Here is a 23376-nt window from a genome sequence, read left to right as displayed (position 1 = left end):
GAGATCTACAGTGATGAAATCGCTGTCAATGTGAATAAAACATCAAAGGATGGTTTACTTAAAATTAACCTTTTGTCATCATTTACTTACTCTGATGTTGTTCCAAACCCATGTCCAACAAGAAAAAAAGACACCTTTGACTTTTGAAAAAAAAAGTTTTTTTGTTTCACATAAAGTCATACCGGTTTGGAAAGACATGAGTGTGAGTAGATGATGACAGAACTTTCATTTTTGTGTGAACTATCCCTTTAATTGTCCACTTTCAAGACTTTTAAGTGATTAATCACATCTCTGTTCTTTTTATTCTAATTATTCAGCCATAACTGCAAAAAGCAATGGTACTAGTACTTGCTGTACTAATGGATGGATGGATGGATGGATGGATGGATGGATGGATATTTTTAAGTACTCAGCATTATAGTTGACCTTTGACAATTGTGTCCAGAACCCAGCACTCATGTACAAAGATGGAAGATTTCAAATCCTGTACTTCAGGAGGTTATGCAGTTTGGACTTGGGTTCTGGGACCAGTGGGCGATTATCAATCAATTTGGAGTCCACAGTGGAGAGGAAAGTTCTGGTGCGTAGAAACTGTTAAGTAACAGTCCTGCAACATAGTTTTTATCCAAATTACTCTGGAACAGATTCACTTCAACGAAATATGCTAAAGTGCACCACGGTGATGGTTTATGAATTGTCCCTTAGGTGATTTGAACCGACAGCCTTTTGGTTCCCAGCCCAGATGCTTAGCCATTACACCACACCATCCAACTAAGCAAGAGCTGTGGTGAAAAACTGATGAATTTTTAAAAGGATACAAAGTGAGACTCTTGGAGACAGCAGAGAGCTTGGAGTAACACCAACCCAAATGTGAAAGAGTATCCAATGGAGTCAAAGATAAAGACCCTGGATGATTCATTAAGCAATCTGCTGAAAAATACAGCTAAAACCACTGTAAAGTACTTTTATTCTAACTGGTCTAAACAAGTCTAAACATTCACATTCAAATATTCATTCCAAATAGTTAAAAAATGCTAAAAAAAAATTTGGGATTGTTTCTGTTCTGCATCTCGCTGACAGACAGACTGTTCTGTTGGGGGGGGGGGGGGGGGGGGGAGAAAGAGACAGAAACAGGGATGAAGAAAAGACAACTCTTTTTTTTTTCTTTTTTTTGGGACTGCAGTAGAGAGTGTGTTTTTACTGGAGATCGAAATCCTTACATGCTGCTTCAAGTCAACATGAAATCTAAATCGACCCTGTTTGCTTTAATACACGTTCACGGTCTTATGGGAATGATTCACAAGTTGCATGATTTTCAAAAAAAAAAAAAAAAAAAAGCTTTTGTTTGTAATTTTACACTAAAATGTACAATTTCCCTCCTCTTTAGAAATAACTTTTCTGTTCAGATAACATTGTCAAAAGTTATATTTATAGTATTATAACTTACGTATGTACATAATGCTGAAAGACTTTATGTAAATACCAGAGTACACAGATAATTCAATACCATAGTCTACTGTACATCAAAGTAAAATAGTATTACCATCGAACACTATGGTACCACGCCAGTACTTTTAATAAGGACATTGATGCAGAGGAGAGCCATATATAGATTATTTCTATCCATCTTTCAATTTTTCTCTCTCTCTCACTGCATTGTTGATGGCCAGGATTTGGTTGGTTACTATAGAGACTGATGGGAGGAGGGACAACCACATTTTGGTACGAGGGGACGGAACGAGTTGGAGTGAGGGAGAGAGAGAGAGAGAGAGAGAATATTGTCATAATTGCATGTTCTGCTGATGGTCCTTAAGAAGTGAAGCCAACAGGGAAATGAAACACAGATCGTCGTTTGCCACGTGACCTTTCTGAGAACGAAAGAGTGATGGATGTGAGAGAAAGAGACTTTCTTTGGGCCACAAACACCACAAAACAGCCTCTTGAGTCAAACCACTTAGAGACAAAGAATTTGGTGAGAGAGAGAGCGGGAAGGAAAGGGGAAAAAAAGATAGAAATCAAAATCTGGCATCTTCGACATCTCCTGGCTGTTAATGCAACAGCAATCCTCTATGCTGCCTTACATCAGTTAAGTCGTTTGTCATTGGTCGTTAAGGTGAGTTATCTTTTGAGGCATGAAATTGGAGCCAGACATACTTTCTCAAAGTAAACACTTCTCTCTGAGGGGCAACAGATTTGTTATAAATCTATTAGGCGTCAGTCAGTGCGACCCAAAGGTAATTTCTTGTTAATGGAGGAGCTCTGTGGGTGTGTTTGGCTTTTCCATCTGTACTTTCCTGAGTGATTATTTGCAATGATGTGTTTCTTTTTTCTTGAGAACTCACATGCACATACCAGACCCGAGCCAGATGGGACCCGGCAAAACACTGAGTTTACCCTGCTGAAAAAACCCCCACTTAAACCAGCCTAGTCTGTGGCTGGTTACATAAACTGCTTAGACTAGACTTAAAAGTTAGTCATCTAATTTTTTCCTTCAAGACTAGTCCTAATTTCTTTAAAGTCAGTTACATAAAAAGGTAGATTTTCTACTCCATTTGGAATTGGAAAAGTAAAACCAGACTCGAAGTGCCAAGTTTCCAGTGCAAAGTCATTTGTTTGTACACTCTGAATGTCTCACCTTTTGACCACGTCGTCTCCACTCCAACACGTGAGCTCATCGACGCCCATTTCTGCTTCGCACAACATCTCTGGAAGTATGGCGAAGAAGGACTTATAACGGGAGATGTAGGCTGTAAACTCCCTATAACACAAATCAACAAATAAACAACACATATAGATCACAAGCCATAAATAACATTATGAAAAAGAGGTTTTTAAAAGTTTTGAAAGACAAAACTCAGAGAAAGATTAATTGTATCGCTAACAACAGCTTTAGGAACCTGTTTTGAAGTATTTAATTATATGATTTAAATATTATATTTAAAGGGATAGTTCAACCAAAAATGAAAATTCTGTCATTAATTACCTTCATGTCGTTCCAAACCCTTAAGACTTTTATTCATCTTGTTAACACAAACGAAGAGCTTTCTGTCCCATTGACAGCTATGCAACTGCCAGACGCTTCAAAAAGTTCATAAAGAGGTCATAAAACTCATCCAAATAAATTGAGCAGTTTACTCAAAAATGTTCTGAAGAAACACGATTGCTTTATATGATGAACAGATTAAATTTAGGCTTTTATTCACATATCATTCATCAACTCACACATCAGTTGTGGTAAACGAAAGCTCAATCATGCTTGCTTGACATGCGAGAACCAATGAGGTTCATTCTTGTGTTCCGCAAGAGGTTTCTTCTCACGTGTCAAGCAGGTTCGGTTGAGCTTCTGTTTATGTTCACTGATCAACGTCTATATGTGAATAAAAGCCTAAATTAGCCTAAATCTGTTCATCATATAAAGCGATCAGGTGTCTTCAGAAATTTTTTACTAAACCGCTCAATTCATATGGATTCGTTTTACGATCTCATTAACTTTTTGAAACGTCAAAGTGGTAGTTGCGTAGCTGTCAGTGGAGGGACAGAAAAGTTCTCAGATTTCATCAAAAAGATCTTCATTTGTGTTTCGAAGATGAACGAAAGCCTTATGGGTTTGGAATGACATGAGGGTGAGTAATTAATGACAGATTTTAAATTTTTGGGTGAACCAACCTTTTAAGTCAATGAAAAATAAAATAAAATAGACTTTAGGAGCATGGAGGTGGGTAGTTACAGGTCACATGCTTAGTAAGGAACCAATCAGGCATCCTGATTTTGCAATTACAAGGGTTGATTTCACACTTTGATTTGTTTGCTTGATCTGAACCCAAGTTCAATTCCATCCCACTGCCATAACCCCACATTTTTAAAACGTTTCTGTCATCCAGAGTCAATAACGAACAACAAATGATGCTACGATTAGTGGTTCACATGCAAAAATTAGGCCAGACTGTATTCGTAACAAATGTGAATTATACTGGAGTCCACATGAACCGCAGTCCAGAACATTTTTTTGAGCAGACTTGGGCCCAACCATTCAGGTTTCACAACAAACAAACAAACCAAACTCTAATGACAAAGGGACTCGATCAGCACTAAAAGTATTAGAGTGAAAACACCCTAACTGGTAAGGTAGTAAGAGGTAGTAAAATAACCTATATTATCCAAAGTAAGCACACACGCAGAGACACATTTTAAAGAAAGATAAATGCAATTTTTAGTAAATGCATTCATGCTTACCGTGCAACCTTTTTCAGAGTTCTAGCTCTATCGCTCTTGGAGGTTTTCAGAGGGAGTGAACTGAGAACGGTCAAACCCCCAGTACAAGATAATGGAACAGTCCAGAGGAGGACGAGGCAAGCAGTTTGGAGGGGAGGACAGAGAGATGGAAGAAACCAAAGGGCAACAAAACAGGGGGAGGGGATGATGGTGAGAGAGGGAGAGAAAATCATGACCATGGAGAAAATTAAAACCACTCATGCACATGCAAACCAGAACCTGGAAGATGGGTTACAACACACTAGCAATAAAACTCAACAGCGACCACCAACTTAGATTCTGAAAGTACTTTTTACCCACTCAGTTTCTCAATAGACATTTCAGAAAACTGTCAAGGATTAAAACCAAGCTCTGAGATTAAAAAAAAATGTATTAGAAAATTAAAAAAGGTGCATTTAACAATTTGAGGGAATTAAATGCAAGCACAAAATGAAATCGAATCAGTTGCTTTAAAGTGTCCTTATTATGCTTTTTTGAATATTAACTTGCAGTGTGTAATAGTTATGTAAATGTAAAAGGTCTGCAAAGTTTTAAAGATCAAAGTCCACGACAAATTAGGTTATTAAGTCTATACAAGTCTCTTAATAGAAAGAATAGATTCTGAACTGATACAAGTCATCAGCAATTAGTATTATGTCCTGTTACATACCTACGTAACAATTTAAAGGGGACATTTTATGAAAATCTGACTTTTTCCGTTTTTAAGGGCTATAATTGGGTCCCGTGTGCATCTACAACCCTGAAAACGTGGAAAGTGACAACCCAGTAACTTTGTTTTGGTAAGCCTTTCTCTGCAAACATGTCAAAGATTAAGCCGATCTGATTTCGCTACCCTTCTGACGTAGGAAGGGGATAATATTATAATATTACCGCCCCTTAATCTGGACGTTCGCAAGCGACAACAGTGTAACCAGTTCAAACGCAATAACAAAAGTTTGTGCAAAGCATGCAAACTGTTCTGTCATTGGCTGCACAGACAAGCATAGAACACTATTTGACCAAAATATGTCACAGCTGTTTTATAAAGACCTCAGGGAACTGTCAACTTGTGTAAAAGTTAAACATGACAGTCAGTGGTACATGCAAGTCGATGAGATGAATCAATGTAACTCCACAACAACTACATACATGTATCCACTAACCGTGATTCAGAAACGTCCAGTTGCAGTCTAAAATGTACAGTCTCTCTGTAAGGCTGCACTCCGCTACGAGTTATTTCTGAGATTTGACTGAAATTCACGTTTGTTATTGCTGGAGTATCCGAAGCTCGTGTAAAGGATTGGCTCTCTTCTGAACGGAGGCGGGGAGCAGCAGCTCATTTGCATTTAAAGGGACTCACACACAAAAACGGAGCGATTTTGAACTGAAATTTCACAGACACATTCTGGGGACACCATAGATTTATAATACATCTTGTGAAAAGGGGAATAATATGTCACCTTTTGCACCAAATTTTCACCAAAATTTCATAAAACCAGCCTATGGTCTTCATTGGCTGCCTGTGAACAGCGTCTATTACTCTGACCCACCCTCAACACTATGGTTGTAGCTGAGGCCTGGAAGAGTTCAGCCCATGTTGTTGACATGTCAAGAAGCAGGCCCGGGGTGGGTAATCGGGAGAATTCCCGGTGGGCCGCTTCACTTTTGGGCCGGTCGAGGATTTTTTTGTCACGTTAGTTACATTAGACTACACAGGTTCTGCATTCTGACACCGCAGCGCGCAGCCTCTGCATGGGTTGTACCATGTGAGGGAGTTCTCCCCTCCCCTCCTATAGAGTTGGTTGGGTCCATAGCCCGTCTTTTCCAAAACGTTTTCTCAGGTAGGCTACTGCGGCACCGCCTACCGATAGCTGGGCCGGCCCTACTGTAACGGTACGCGTCAGGGAGGATGGATGGGAGGAAGAGGCCAGGAGGTATGGAAGCTTGTTTCCGCCACAGAATAAAACATTTTAAAAGATAATTTTGACTTTTTATCTCACAATTGCGAGTTTACATCTTTATTACGACTTTATTTCACGCAATTCTGACTTTATATCTCGCAATTCTGAGAAATAAAGTCAGAATTGCGAGATATAAAGTCAGAATTGCGAGATATAAAGTCAGAATTGTGTGAAATAAAGTCGCAATTGTGTGAAATAAAGTTGCAATTGTGTGTTATAAAGTCAGAATTGCGTGAAATAAAGTTGCAATTGCTTCTTATAAAGTCTAAGTGGATTATTATTTAACCTTTACATTATTTGTTGAACCATGGTATTAATACAAACTACAAAATAGTAAGAGCTGAACTGTTGCTTCATTTATCCAATTTGGAAAAAGTGCTAATTTGGAATTCCACCATGGAAAAAGTGGGCCGGTCTTGGGCCTGAAACTCCCGGGCTGAAAAGTGGCCCCACTCCGGCCCTGTCAAGAAGATACTGCGATGTGAAAGCACTTTGCTTGCACTTCAAAAGGATGATGACTCGCGCTGGAATTGATACGGAAAATCCAACGCCATCTTTACTGTTCGCATCATTGTGTATTAAGTGCTGGGCTTAAATTCAGATATGGTTATAGACGTTTAGACTAGTCAGAGTTAGAGTAGGCTCTCGGAAAGGAGGGGCTTAAAGAGACTGAATCTTCGAACAAACCGTTTTCAGACTCTTTGAGAAATATGAAGTGCAATCTATTATGAGAAAATTAAAGTGTTTTTTGACCTTGGATGGATATAAACTATTGTAGGAGACCTCCGAAACAAAATTAGGAACCCTTAAAATAGCACTATAGGGGCACTTTAATTCTTCAGAAAACATTACTAATGTCTTCATAAATCCATCCATAATACTGTATTAACGGAACCGTATTAGCTTCTTAATGTTACCCAGCTAGCCTCCAATAGCTTGGAAAAAGTGTCTGGTGACTGCTGCGATGCTGGTATCTATGACTTATCTGATTGGTGGACTGAAAATGGTGAAGTACTTTAAATAAGTTTCAAGTTTGGTCTGTTCCTCACATAAAGTTATCTTATGGCTTTAGACAAATCATATGACTTAAGAGAGGGAACAAACTAAAGATATGAAAATTAAGATTATTTATTTATTTTTTGAGTGAAAAAAGCATTTAATAACCTCAGAGCACAAAAGTTTTAAACATTATTAATTAAGTCCGTTTCACCATGAAGATTTTGAATGGCTTTTTTTACTTCCAGAACCCTGCTGTTGAGTTCCTTTATGCATATCATTTGAGGTTCAACATGGACTTAACATATATTTTTACTAATTATAACATTTTGTTTTGACCTCTGATCTGTCTTAATGATGGAGCACTCTAGCTACCCATTGAAAATAATTTTACATTTTTAAATGATAAATCTCCTGGCTTGCTGGTCAAAGCATTTCCATGACTCTGGGTGCAGAGATGATGTCATTTGTACGGTGATGAGTGTTTGCTGTCCTCTCCTCCACCGACTCCTGCACTCCAGAAAAAAAAAAACTCTAATCCATTTATCTCTCTGTGTTCCTGCTGGCAACAGTCTCAGTGCCCGTTACAGCACTGTCCTTGCCAGCCTACCACTTAGTGATGGGTATCTGTAATGTGTGGGCCTTGAAGATCTGGGTCTGAAGACACTTAGATAAATGTCCAATAGCATATTTTTAAATCAGGGTCATTAGAGACACTGGCTGAATGTGTCTGTTTGACCAAAGCTTGTGGCTATACACACATATTTACACACACTATATGACATGCTTCTTATTTAACACAGAAAGAAATCATGGGCCTAACAAATCAGTTTAAAATACGGATGCACAATGTATTGGTGGTCATAGCCATATTGATCAACATGTGCTTTTATTATTGAAATCGGTCCGATTAAATTTAATCAAACAGATAATCAATCAAGGCTTATTTTTATTCAAACATCATAACTTCTTTCTATGTCCAATACAAAAAAAGTGTTAAAAGGGCATCTTTCAAACACAGTTTTTACTACACAAGTCTTAGTAAATGATAAAACTATAGGGATCCAGCCTAACCTGTGAAGGTGCGCCAACATCCCGATCGTATCGGCTCCTGGAACGTCCTGTGAGATGTTGGCAGGTGGAGGTGTGACTGAAGTCTGAGGAAACGTCCCTACTGTGCTTGAAGACGCGTTTGAAGAGTGACCACATACTTTATCCACCTAAAAAACAGAGAGACAGATAGAGGAACAGATATAAGAGAGTGGTGATGTTCTGTTCCTTTGGGAAGACAGAACAGATGATGTAAGCGTGTGTTTGTCTTTGTGATAAATGAAACTCTAATGGAAAAGCAGACGGTAACAGATCACATTAAAGCCATGAATGAATGAATCAGACAGAAAGACAGAGACACAGTGTGTGTGTCTGGCTCTGGTTTTGTCTATTATGGGGATCAAATATCCTCATAAGCTCAGTAAAACCTGAAATCAGTTACATGGTGGGAAGCAGCCAACAGTCTCCAAGAGGAAAACAGCTTAATAAACAAAATAAATAACATCTTAATGAAAATCTAAAAATGCAGAAAGGATTCTGAGAGGGTTGTGTATAGGGTTAGGGGACAGAAAATATAATTAGCTTGGTATAATAACAATAAAAGTCAATGGAAAGTCCCCACCATGATGAAAAAACATGTGTGTGTGTGTGTGTGTGTGTGTGTGTGTGTGTGTGTGTGTGTGTGTGTGTGTGTGTGTGTGTGTGTGTGTGTGTGTGTGTGTGTGTGTGTGTGTGTGTGTGTGTGTGTGTGTAAACCAGTTCATCTCATTAGAGACTATAGCTGCAACACAGTATCTCAATCTGCATTTGCTTTTATATCTACACCTTCACCTCTGTCTCTTGCCCGTTCTTACACACACATTTAATCAATGGTGTTTCATCCCACTAAAAGCTCCGGCAGACGTCACCAGTCCATTAGTCAAAGACCCGACTACAGCAATCTAAATGATTACCCTCAGTTTCTGCCCTCTCCTATCAGTCACTTTTAATAATGACAATTTTATTTGCCATTAATAAATCTTTATCTCCTGAATCATTTGTCATTGCACTGGGAAGTTGGAGGACAGGAAAAAGACAAGTCTTCGCTCTGTCACTCGCTTTGCAACATGAATGAATAACAAGATACACTAAAAAAAAAATAAAAAAAAAAGAATTTACTTTAAGGAAACAACTGTCACTGTTTTTATTGTTGTTGTTGTTTTTTAAATAAACATCTTATTTGAAAGAAATCAGAAATCAGACTATGACTACCAAAAAATGTTATTGTTTAGCTTCTTTCTAATGACTGAAAACTGAAAAATTACATTCTAAGTGTCTTTAAATCAATCAGTTCACTGCAAGTTAGTAATATATATTATTGTTATAGCAAAATTCACAAATTCACCCCTCTAAAAAAACCAACACGTGCTCAATAAGAATATATAAGAATCAGATGTCTTTTTGGATACCATACCAAGGTAACGGAAAAGAACATTTAAAATATTTATAAAACTACAGTATATTTAAGATATCTGATATCAGTACATTTAACATACTTAAGACCTTGAGCAAACATTATTAAACTCTGACTTGTGTTAAATATCAGCTTTAATGAATAATAATAAACCGAAGCAATGTTTTCCTTTTACTTTTAGAAGCATTTGAGCCTGAAGGGAATGAGGCATTATGGGTATCAGCCAAAAATGTGGGAGTGCTGGGAAAATATTTGTGTTTTGATTTTGTTGCATTCTGTGTAGTTTATTGATTTACCCTCCATTGTAAATATTTTTCCTCCTCCTTTTTGACGAACAGCATGGGAACCATCGTTTCCCCGTAAATAAACCCAGCGGTGGATTTTGGGCCGAGATCTCAAATATACAACGGTTATCCTTGAACCATCATGCATTTTATCAAGTTGCATTATTTCTGCATCCTAGTCACAGGTACATTGAATTCAGATTAGAAATCAGATGCAGTTCTGATAAAGCATGTACTGTATACTTTTTTTAAATAGAGTGAGTAAATAAACTTACAACAATGGAGTTTCTTTATGCATGTATGGAATTTCTCTTTATCCAGATGAAGTTTCATCATGTATCAAATTACTTTCCGTCCAGATAGTCTGGAAATTTTTCCCTGTGAATCTTGGCTAATTTGATGTTAATAATAAAAATAAAAATCAATACCCCCCCCAAAATATTCTCTTCAAATCATGACAGACTTTCTATTGGTAAAATCAAAATGTCTTTGGCCCAGAATGAACCCAACGTCACTCTCCTGATCTCCCACTCCTTGGAATCTCTACATTTACACATGAACCTGTAACATCTGTGTCAGTGATTCATTTGAAACGGGATCCAAAATATTTTGAGATTAGTTCATTTTATCAACATTCAGAGGTGATCAAAAATCCATTTTAGTCTAACTGTAATTTTAACTGTATTTTTTTGGAAACCCTTGTTTTTGTTGGATGATTGACAGGTGAGTACTGTTAACCTGTCAATCTTCCAAAGAAAGGTTTTAAACTTTACCGGATATGTATGTGCAACTTTAATTGTTTGATTACTTTTTTCATTCCATACTATTGTTTTTATTAAAAAAAGTAGGAGAGAGATCCTCACCTCGACATTACAGTGAAAGCTAGAGTCTTAAACAAAAATAAGATTGTAATACGATTCAAAAGCATGTGCAAATAGGCATGACACACTTGTATGTAGAGAAAGGCAGTATTGACCTCAGCGACACAATAATCTGTGACGTAAAGTACAATGGGCCATTCCACTGGCCAACTGTTACTCAATTACCTACTGTTGAAAGCAGAGGTTTGCTCTTGTCTGGCGAGTGTGTGTGCACCTGTCCATCCTTGTAATATCTGTGAAATGCCAGTGTGTGAAACATTCTGGGTGTGATTAGATGGGGTCTGAACAGTGCTTTATCCCATGAGTCTCAGAGGAAGACACATGCGGGAGCTGTGAGCGCCTGGCCTTGAGTTACAGGCTGAATGTGTGCTGAACGTTTGGCTGCAGTTTTACTACAGTGTGCAATGAGGAAGGCCAATTTAAGGCATGTGATCTTTATATGTGCCCACCGCTCTAAAAAAAAAACTAATATCTCTTTCAGAGCACTGTCTGTTTTTAAGACAGACCTTTCCTTCAATCGTCATGTTTGTGTAAGTCTCTCTCTAGGGGAGTATTGAGTTACATGGTGTGGTGTTGGTGTGTAATGAAGTTTGTTCATTTAAGAATCCGCTCCAGAGGCAGCGTTACTTTCTCAGTGCTCTTTTGCCCCAAATTCAGTTCTGGGTAATCGGCTCAAACATTACAGTTTTACAAACTAATTCTGAGCCTAAGTATTGGATTGGATTGATTGATTGATTGATTGATGGATTGATTGGATGGATGGATGGATGGATGGATGGATGGATGGATGGATGGATGGATGGATGGATGGATGGATGGATGGATGGATGGATGGATGGATGGATGGATGGATGGATGGATGGATGGATGGATGGATGGATGGATGGATGGATGGATGGATGGATGGATGGATGGATGGATGGATGGATGGATGGATGGATGGATGGATGGATGGATGGATGGATGGATGGATGGCACAGCCATCTTTAGAATCTTGTCTTTGATCTTCCGTTTTCGTGGTAGCTCTGTATATGGCATCGCTATCGAAGAGTAATTTGCTGGTGAAGTGGATTTACTGATTGTAGAGATAAAAAAAGATATCGTGAGCATTGTAATGTTTGAAGCGGATGTCATAACAAATGTCAGTAGACCGGGAAGAATTTAAAACGAGCAGTTCATTCATAAATCCGTAAAAAATCTTACCTTCATGCTGTGGAAATACAAACCAGAAGACAGAACACAACGAGTGCAGCGCTGAAAAGGGCCGGGATATATAAGGTCTATAATAGGCCATTAGAACACCACTGATACATTCAACTATATTTACATTTTAAAAGCACATCTAATGCTCTCTTCACATCTTAAAAGAGGAAATGCAGAAATGCCAGCGCTGTTTGAATAACATCACAGTACGTCTCAGTGGTGTTGAATTAAACAGTGTTCTGAATGAGGCCCGTGGCTGTGCCAGCATGGGAGGGGAAGCCAGTTCCACTGTTTGGTTAGCGGGTTGTTTTTCATGTTGGTCTGGCTTTGAGTGTGTGTTTGAACTGTGATTCTCTAACTGCTTTGTTTGGCTTCATTGTTGCCACGCTGTTACTCACACATACACAATCAGCTGATTAATGATCTGTGTGTGTGTGTGTGTGTGTGTGTGTGTGTGTGTGTGTGTGTGTGTGATCTGTTTGTGAACTCTGCATCTCCACAAGCATTCTACCGTTGTCACAGTTTCAGACCCATGGAACAACTGACTTGATCACATGTGCTGTACATCAGCGGCACAATTCTGAGAATCTCCAATGATAAAACCCATATTTACAGGCATGAAAGACTTATCCCTTCACTTTTCAAAAATGTAATGAGCGAAAACAACTATAACAACTATAACTTCATAGGTTGAGGTGAAATCTTGTCCAATTAATACTTTCTACAGTATTTTTTTTTTTCATGCATCATCTGGATTTTATTTCACAATAATTTCAGTTACCAACCCAGATCATTAAATACTAACCCACAACACCCTCAGGAAAAGAGGGAGAAACCGAAATCAGCAGCGAAGCTCAAATTGTGGCACATCCAACATTTTATGTTTTGCTGGAAGTTCTAATTGGAAGCTGTAAGTGGAATTTACAACCACCAAATGAACAAACAACAAACACATTGTCTGTCACAATGAACGTTTCAAAGCTGTGCATGGCTGTATTCGTTTCCAATACGTTTTTGATCTCTCTCTTCACTCTGTCTCAGCCAAGTTTGTGCTCTGGACACATACGCTCCACTTCATAGAGCTTCCCAGATTTAAATCACTTCTCCTAAAAATATTCTCTTTACTAACACAAGGGCACTGAGGATCTGACCCCAGACTGGCTGACTCAGCGACTGTTCCGCTCACTTTCCCCGTCTCGTCTCGTCCCTCTCCTCTACTCTCAGATCTCCCTAAACTGTAAATATTCTGTTTACGAGTATATTTGAGTTTCTCTGCAGTTCTTCATAATCACTCACACATGATTTGCAATCTGGTTTCCCAGCAAACGGATGTCGACGGCCTCTAATGTTACTGCCTCTCCAAAACATCAACGTAAACAACATTTTGAAAGACGATATACTGGAAAACCAAATCAGAAAAAAGCAAAAAAAGCAAAAAAGGAAATTCTTCTAAAGGTCATGCTTCTGTCATAACATCATCCAGTTATGTTACAATCTTATGTTATTAGACTAAGACCCTCATCCCCTCCTACTTTTTTTCTTTTCTTTTAGTTTGTTCCTCTTTTGTTCTTTTTTCTAAGTGCTGTATCAACACGAAAACATATGTATGATTGTTGAATTATGCCATAATTGTTTGTACTTGAATTCTGTTTAATAATAAAAAATAATAATCTGACGGATGGTGTTATGATACAGTACTGGTTAAGTTTGAATCAGTCCACTTTTGGTGGGCGTAAACAAACCTACTTACATTTACCAGTATCATGACTCAGGAGCTTTTAAAATAGTGTTATCATTTTATTGAAGTCAAGTCAAGTCCAGTCAAAATTAAATAAAAATTTAAAATAAAATTAAATTGAGATCCTCATTGTTTTTGAGCCTGATAATTTTTCTCTGTGTAAAATAAATGACACATAGTGATTACTGATATAAATTTCTATTACATGCCTGATAAATAAAATAAAATGCATATACACAAATATGTTTCTTTCAAATATGGATCACTTTTACTCCTGGCTGTTGAACTTCACAGCACTGGTCTAATGCTGCATATTAACAAAGAGTGCATTTATATAAACTTTCCTGTGACTCATAGTTATCAGCGAAGAGCTGCATAAATCATGATCAGAGCTGATCGGATTCCTCTTTCCTCCCGATTCCCAAAACCACAACCTTTCCAGACCCCTTTTGCTATTCCAATATTAAACTCTTCTGGCCCAAACTCAAACACAACTGACTGTTTAAATTCAAATATTCCTAAAATATCTCCTCCCATATTTATAATCCAAACATTTCTACACAGATTCTCATTTCCTCCTAATTATTCATATCAAATGGACCTTAAGTCCATAAAGTCCTAGTGCATCAATGCACATAATTTCCTGTATCCATAAATTTGTGTTCACAGGAATGATTATATGGTACCAAGAGACGAATTCTGCACACTCAGCAAAGGGGAATGACCAAAAAGAAACAAGAAAAGAGAAAAAAAAAAATAAGTGGGGGGCTTTCTCTTTCACTAAAGTCATTCTCTGCGTCAGAACGGAAAATAAATTGCTCTACTGAGGGTTACAAACTCGGTGAGGTAATTGATTCCTCACTTTTCACTCATCAGAAAGATGAATTTGTTAAGGGATAGTGTGATAAGACATGAATAGGGTACAAAATAGAGAAATATTATACACTATATTTCAGGCCCTATATAAAGTAGTATATAGCACTTAAAGGGGTGAAAATAAATATTATAACTATTATGTGTTCTTTACAAAGTTCACAATTTAAGCTTAAAACTGCTCAATAATAAAATAAAGTAAAATAAAATAAAATAAAATAATCCTTTTCTGCTATGTTCATACCACAATGAAAAAAGGTAAAGAGAAATATAAAGCAATTAGGTAAATGACAGAGAGAGAGAGAGAGAGAGAGAGAGAGAGAGAGAGAGAGAGAGAGAGAGAGAGAGAGAGAGAGAGAGAGAGATGAAGGACTCTTTTACTGACCTCTCTCTCATCGCTGTCTGTGTTCTGGGCTTTGGAAATCTTTTCTAATCCCAGGGGCCTTGTTTCCATTATCTAAAAAGCACGAGCTACTATTAAAATTCCTGTGTAAGACTGTAATTAGAGCCCTCAGTTAAACCTTGGAGGAAATAAGGTAGAGCAGCACATTAACTGCTTGGAACGGTGGATAATGAATTATTACATTTTTCTCGTTTTTGTCTGATATGCGCTCATAGTTGTCAGCAGCTTCTTTTAGACACAGCACTTACGGGTCACGGAAAGACTGTCTGCTTCCAAACTAGCAAGATTGAGACATCACAACACCTCAGCTGAACTCTGACCTCACGGCTACAATTCCTTTCCATCTCCAGTTGGGGAATAACATTGCGGTGTAAATCCTGACGTTCCGTTCAGCAGTAGAATTCTTAATGGACCTTAAACCTGTTGAAATATACAACAATCACTATGAAAACCCTCCGAATGTGGAAAAAAAAACAGTGGAAGAGGGGAAAGAAAGAATTTAAAGACGAGTTAAAAAGACAAAATGACTGAGCTTTTCAGCTCTTAAACTTTTTCCCATTTATAGCAAGGAATATAGAGTTCAGATGCAAATGGCCTCTAAGTGCCATTATAGAATGATCATTTTTATCAAGCTCGTATATTTAAGTTCAGTAATTTCACTTAAATGACAATTAATAGGTAATCGTCATTGCCATTTAAGTGAAATTATTGAATTTAAATATATGAGCTTGATAAAAATGATCATTCTAGAAGAAAATTTCAGATTGCACTTAGAGGCTTTTGCATCTGAACTCTTCATATATACAGTGAGGAAAATAAGTATTTGAACACCCTGCTATTTTGCAAGTTCTCCCACTTGGAAATCATGGAGGGGTCTGAAATTGTCATCGTAGGTGCATGTCCACTGTGAGAGATATAATCTAAAAAAAAAAATCCAGAAATCACAATATATGATTTTTTAACTATTTATTTGTATGATACAGCTGCAAATAAGTATTTGAACACCTGTCTATCAGCTAGAATTCTGACCCTCAAAGACCTGTTAGTCTGCCTTTAAAATGTCCACCTCCACTCCATTTATTATCCTAAATTAGATGCACCTGTTTGAGGTCGTTAGCTGCATAAAGACACCTGTCCACCCCATACAATCAGTAAGAATCCAACTATTAACATGGCCAAGACCAAAGAGCTGTCCAAAGACACTAGAGACAAAATTGTACACCTCCACAAGGCTGGAAAGGGCTACGGGGAAATTGCCAAGCAGCTTGGTGAAAAAAGGTCCACTGTTGGAGCAATCATTAGAAAATGGAAGAAGCTAAACATGACTGTCAATCTCCCTCAGACTGGGGCTCCATGCAAGATCTCACCTCGTGGGGTCTCAATGATCCTAAGAAAGGTGAGAAATCAGTCCAGAACTACACGGGAGGAGCTGGTCAATGACCTGAAAAGAGCTGGGACCACCGTTTCCAAGGTTACTGTTGGTAATACACTAAGACGTCATGGTTTGAAATCATGCATGGCACGGAAGGTTCCCCTGCTTAAACCAGCACATGTCAAGGCCCGTCTTAAGTTTGCCAATGACCATTTGGATGATCCAGAGGAGTCATGGGAGAAAGTCATGTGGTCAGATGAGATCATATTAGAACTTTTTGGTCATAATTCCACTAAACGTGTTTGGAGGAAGAATGATGAGTACCATCCCAAGAACACCATCCCTACTGTGAAGCATGGGGGTGGTAGCATCATGCTTTGGGGGTGTTTTTCTGCACATGGGACAGGGCGACTGCACTGTATTAAGGAGAGGATGACCGGGGCCATGTATTGCGAGATTTTGGGGAACAACCTCCTTCCCTCAGTTAGAGCATTGAAGATGGGTCGAGGCTGGGTCTTCCAACATGACAATGACCCGAAGCACACAGCCAGGATAACCAAGGAGTGGCTCTGTAAGAAGCATATCAAGGTTCTGGCGTGGCCTAGCCAGTCTCCAGACCTAAACCCAATAGAGAATCTTTGGAGGGAGCTCAAACTCCGTGTTTCTCAGCGACAGCCCAGAAACCTGACTGATCTAGAGAAGATCTGTGTGGAGGAATGGGCCAAAATCCCTCCTGCAGTGTGTGCAAACCTGGTGAAAAACTACAGGAAACGTTTGACCTCTGTAATTGCAAACAAAGGCTACTGTACCAAATATTAACATTGATTTTCTCAGGTGTTCAAATACTTATTTGCAGCTGTATCATACACATAAATAGTTAAAAAAATCATACATTGTGATTTCTGGATTTTTTTTTTTTTAGATTATGTCTCTCACAGTGGACATGCACCTACGATGACAATTTCAGACCCCTCCATGATTTCTAAGTGGGAGAACTTGCAAAATAGCAGGGTGTTCAAATACTTATTTTCCTCACTGTATATAGCAAATATATGCATATATATATATATGCCTTTCTATATGTGAGACGCATCTTGAGGCTTCAGAATTGACAGCTGAATCCTACTGCGAGGTGAACATAGATTTAGTGGCAAGTAAACAAGATATCCTTGATCACACCTACTGTATATAGGCTATTACTCTTTGGGTCCTAAGGTTATATTCGATTTCAGATTTACCTGCCTCTAAACGTCATGTAAAAATATATATATATATATATATATATATATATATATATATTGCGTGGTTGGTCACTTTACCTGTGAGTCATACATCCCCTTCCTGGCCAGATCTTGGCCAGGATAAATATGCAATACCTCTTACTCCCAAAAAAAAGGGAAGAAAAGGAACAATAGGGGAAAGGTGCGCTCTCTAATTATATAACCAGCACTGACAGTCCAGAATTTAAAAAGACAATGAAAGGAATGTGCATTGCATGCAAAACACACACACATACAAGTCATTACCCAAGTTCAGCTGGTATCACAGCCTAGCATGGTACATGTGTATGACACCTGATCTTAAGGGATTTAAAACCACACACTAAGACCACAGAGATGTCAAAAGACACCCCAGTCCTCTTTTAAAAACTTCTCGATTTACTCTCTCTCCCTCCCCTAGTCCCAGTCTTACAGTGCTGGTCAATAGAAGTCTTTCAGACATGCAAGAGGGCAGCCAGCGCTGTCAGCACCTACAGTGTCTCGACAGACCTCTAAAACCTGATCCCAGAAAGCACGCACACACACACTACACACTCAGCATGCCCTCTCAGCCAGCACACATGATGGGACGGCATGCCAACCGCAATCCGTTTGGGAAAGTATCCCAGTGAAAATCAAACCATTGCTATAATTCTTCTAATAACATCTCAGCTTCACACACACACATTTGCAGAGAGCAGAGAAGTCTACAGTTTATGATCTTTGGAAGGAGAATACAAAAATGAGAGAGGCAGAAAAATGCTATGCATTATTTTGACAGAACTGAATACAGCTTAAGCAGGAGATAAAAGCACTAGGACATAATACAAGCAGGGGATTGTGGGTAATTGAGTTTGTTATCAGGATGATAGTCCTGTGGGTTTCAGTCTCACTATTTTCTCTCGAACTCATTGCTTAGTGTAAAGAAAACAGTGGAGATTTACACACAGCAGCAGAGGAAAACAGAAATGGCCTGCCAGAAACAATCTCCTAGCTTTTTCCATCGTTTATTGCAGGATTATATCCCCCACATAATTTGGAATACCAAAAGCAATTTTACTGGCTGAAAGAAATCCATTCAGTGTCTGATTAGACAGACTACAAAATCACTTTATGATGTACAAAAGTTGGGGGGAAAAAACTATTAAATTGAACAAAAGTGATAAAGACATTTAACAAAATAAATAAATGTTATTTTGAACTTTATATTGATCAAAGGATCCTGATTTTTTTTTTTTTTTTTCAGTTTCCACAAAATAATTAAGCAGCACAACTGTTTTCAATAATAAGACATGTTAATAATAGGACATGTTTAATGAGCAGCAAATCATCATATTAGAATGATTTCTGAAGGATCGTGTGACACTGAAGACTGGAGTAATGATGCTGAACATTGAGCTTTACCATCACAGGAATACATTACATTTAAAAATGCATTAAAATAGAAAAATTATTTTAAATTTTAATAATATTTTCACAATAATACTGTTTTTACTGTCTTTTTAATCAAATAAACACAGCCTTGGTGAGCATAAATTTTTAATTATAAGTCGATTTCATATTATGTAATGGAAGCCATTATTCCTCAAATTAAACATTTGCAAGCTACTCGGTAAGCCACTGTTTATTTCCAGATTTCAATGCCACTGAAATAAAACATGCAATGCTATAACAATTCCCCATACTATTGTTTATATCATTGCATATTTTATACGGTTTCAGGTTTTGGAAAATAAGTAGCAGGCAACATACATGCTGCACAAAGTTAGTAGTTCACTAGTATTCCATTTCAAACACAGCCAAAGCCATCATCACAATTCAGTTAAGCAATCACATTCTGCCCTTAAAGCAAACCAATCTTTAACGACTTCAAAATAAACACACTGGCAGACAGTATAATGCCAGTATGCTAATGGAGTGTCACGTTTAAAATAAAGTGACTGGGTTCACTTTGGCTAGGTCTTTCCAATCCCATGAAGTGGCTTTGAAGTGCGAGTAAATGTTAGTTTGACTTAACGTGTGATAAATGGACTTAAAGTTTAAAGCTAAGAGCATGTGTGTGTATGTGTGTCAGTGACAAATGTACAAACAAAATTCTGCCAAAAAAGTTCCCATTTCCAAACCCTCATTCAGACACTACAAGATAACAGCAGCCTAAGAAACACTTTGTTCAGACACACGGCACCAGAAGAATCTCGCAGAAGTAGTGAACTTGGCTGAACTTTCAGGATTTCCATGAGATTTCAGATTTTCTGCAAAAAATGCCAGCTAAAATGAAATACAACAGCCTTACAGCAAGTGTTGGGGGAAATGCATTACAAGTAAAGCAAGTTATGTAATCAGATTACTTTTTTTCAAGTAATGAGTACAGTAAGTAACACATTACTTTTTTTAATTTGCAACAGAATATCTCAGTTACTTTTTTCAAACAAGAAACGCAAGTTACTTAATTTTCCCATTTATTGACTGACACCTCTCCTGTCCCCATGTTGAGAGAAATCATGAGTGAGGTGTGTGCGCTGTGTGAAAATGATGGTTATTGTAGTTCTAGAGTAAAGGTAAGCATGTATTTACTGTCTAACTTGCATAAAACAGATTCAGTATTCCTCAGTGAAATGCAAACTCAGAATATTATACAAACCTGCAATAATTAAATAGGTTAAAGGTAGGGTAGGCAATTTTAGAGAGGCTAGCAATAGCAAGCTAGCTTTGAAAGCATTAGAACCCACCCTCCCTTCAAAGCACTCTCCAAAGCCATGCCTCTTCCAAAACACAAGAATGCTCACAGCCAGAGCTGAGTCTGCAAAGCGTCACAAGAGACGGCGTTAAACTACCTCATGTCTCAAAGCACATAACAATGTTTTATTAACAACATTCAGAAGGAGCACATTCAGATAATCAACCAATTTAACGCAAGATGAGCACGTTCAGATATTCAATTAAGTACGATACGAGGTATATATACAGCTGACTTACCACTGTCCCACGACAGTTTTTCCTACATCCCTCCACAACCCCAACTCCTCTCTCTCGATTATTACTATCCCAACCAGAGATGGGGGAGTACTCTGGTTTCGGGCTAAATTCAGACTAAATGACAACACGCCAAATATGCATAATCTTTGCTCTTTCTGATTATATTTAAGTGCGAACTCGTGAATAAAATAATAATGAATGAATAATAGGGGGTGTAATGATACCCTTATGTCATGATTCAATACATATCACGATACTGAACTCACAATACAATATTGCGATACTCTAAGACATATGATAAAAGGTTAACAAAAAAATGTACTCTTGATTAAAATGCTAAATTTGGTATTACATTGGGTGTGGAAATGAATAGGCTTGGCCTAAGTGCTGGAAACCCAATGCACAGGACAATGGTGACACCAGAATAAAAATATAATTCTGAAGCTGAAAATACAGAACCATTTTGGATGAATATGCTTGCACTATGTCACTGACAAGATATATTTAAAATAATGTAGGCCACTTTTTACTGGTAACATAAGACATTTGGCATTATCAGGACCCACAAATATTCCCCCATTGCATTATTATACATTACATTCAAAATTCAACTTGCCAGCAGCCATTTCACCCTGAAGCCCAAGACTGGTTGCCCACTGAAGCTAAGCAGGGTTGAGCCTGGTCAATACCTGGATGGGAGACCTCCTGGGAAAACAAAGTTGCTGCTGGAAGAGGTGCTAGTGAGGCCAGTAGGGAGTGCTCACCCTGTGGTCTGTGTGGGTCCTAACGCCCCAGTAAAGTGATGGGGACACTATACTGTCAAAGAGTAACGTCCTTCGGATGAGACATTAAACTGAGGTCCTGACTCTCTGTGGTCATTAAAAATCCCAGGATGTCCTTCGGAAAAAGAGTAGGGCTTTAACCCTGGCATCCTGGCCAAATTTGCCCATTGGCCCCTGTCCATCATGGCCTCCTAATCATCCCCATAAATATCTCCTGTCTCCTCTCCACCAATAAGCTAGTGTGTGGTGGGCGTTCTGGCACAATATGGCTGCCATCGCATCATCCAGGTGGATGCTGCACATTGGTGGTGGTTGAGGAGATTCCCCCTTCCATATGTAAAAGCGCTTTGCGTACCTAGAAAAGTGCTATATAAATGTAATGCATTATTATATATAGTAGTATATATAGTAGTTTAATGTCATACTGACACTAAAACTCTCACACAGTAATTTTCATTTTGGGTGAACTATACACAATACAGATTGTCACTATCCACGATACATGTTGCATTTTTGTATTGCGATGTATTGTGACATGACATATGAAGTGCACCGCACTGAAGGAAAAGAAGGTTCGCCAGATGTAAAGCAGCACAATAATCGTTTTCCGTTGAGTATCTTGTTTTCATAATCTTTGGAAGCCAAAATCGAAAATACATTTTTCCTAATCTCACAGCCCTACTATAGCATACAATTGAAACTATGCACACTGATACCCACCGTGGCAGTTAGCCTGGGCCCATGAAGTTGAGCATAGAGAATGGCCTCCTCAACTTGACCTCTGATCCCCAGCAAAGCGAGCTCCAGGTTGTGCGCTCCGGCGACCATGTGTGAGAGATCCTGCAGCACGGTGACGTACTGTCTCCATGGGCTGTGTAACTCCGAGAGGCTGGCCAAGCACCCGCGCATGACGTTGAGGCAGTAGCCACTGCATGCCCGGATCAGGGTGAGCCCACGGCAATGAGAGCAGTATTGCATGCGCACCAGAGCGCGCGTGCACTCTTTCGATAACTCCACAGTCTCCGTAATGTTCATTACCTCTGATCCTACACCGAGCGCCAAGCTGAGCACCCGACCTGCCCGCAATGCATCCGCAAGCTCCTTTGCCATCGCTTTTGGGTGCGACCCAAAGGGGTTAACGTCCTGCCTCGTCATGCGGAGACAGTCGCCAAGCTGGTTGTTGTCTGAAGTATCTGCGTCAATGCTCTCTGCCATGCCGGGATTGACTATACGAGTGTGGACCAACGGGAAGAGACCGTCGAAGAAACAGTGCACAGCGGTCTCAACGGAGACATTGCCGGTGCCCTGGAGGAAGCGAGATAGGTCAGTAAAGAGGCAGGCGATGTGAGGAGAGATGGACGACATGAGGGAAGAGTATGTGGTCTCGAACAGAGAGATCAGTTGATTCTGAGAGAATGATATTAGAGACTGGAACATATCTGAAAAAGAGAGAGAAAAGATTTAAATTAGTATAAACATAAGAGAAAAATCTCAAAATAAGAACATGCACAAATCACACACTCACACACAGTCTCAATACAAAACACAAGAAATATTTGAAGAGAACATTTGTTATTCGTCTAACAGCTTTAAAAGTGAAGTATGCAATTTCTAAGCCATTAGCCATTGATCAGACAAATGGATAGATCCGCCTCAATGTCATTCTATTGGTTGAGCATTTACTGAACTATTGGTTTAAGTCAGGGGTTCTCAACTCTGGTCCTCGGGGTCCACTTTCATGCAGAGTTTAGCTCCAACCCTAATAAAACACACCTGAACAAGATAATCAAGGTCTTCAGGATTTCTAGAAAGTTAAAGGAAGGTGAGTTTGATCTAGGTTGGAGCTACACTCTGCAGGAAAGTGGACCTTGAGGGCCAGAGTTGAGAACCCCAT

The 23376-nt window shown here is 38.7% G+C and overlaps 1 protein-coding gene across 5 annotated transcripts in view; it reads right to left on the bottom strand.

Moving 5' to 3' along the window:
• gpc5c (glypican 5c) overlaps positions 1–23376 on the bottom strand; it is a 123833-nt gene that overhangs the window by 70162 nt on the left and 30295 nt on the right. For 3 of the 5 annotated variants that reach the window (XM_079875464.1, XM_079875462.1, XM_079875466.1), the window contains exons 3-6: positions 22203–22921; positions 8283–8428; positions 4234–4293; positions 2636–2758 (exon numbers count right to left, since the gene is read on the bottom strand). In XM_079875464.1, the coding sequence (XP_079731590.1) occupies positions 2636–2758; positions 4234–4293; positions 8283–8428; positions 22203–22921 (1048 nt within the window). The remainder of the gene's footprint in view (positions 1–2635; positions 2759–4233; positions 4294–8282; positions 8429–22202; positions 22922–23376) is intronic. The other 2 variants (XM_079875465.1, XM_079875463.1) reach the window with 1 other exon arrangement.

Source organism: Squalius cephalus, assembly GCF_949319135.1.
Source record: "Squalius cephalus genome assembly, chromosome: 7".
Lineage (NCBI taxonomy): Eukaryota > Metazoa > Chordata > Actinopteri > Cypriniformes > Leuciscidae > Squalius > Squalius cephalus.
This window is presented reverse-complemented; position numbering and strand designations above follow the sequence as displayed.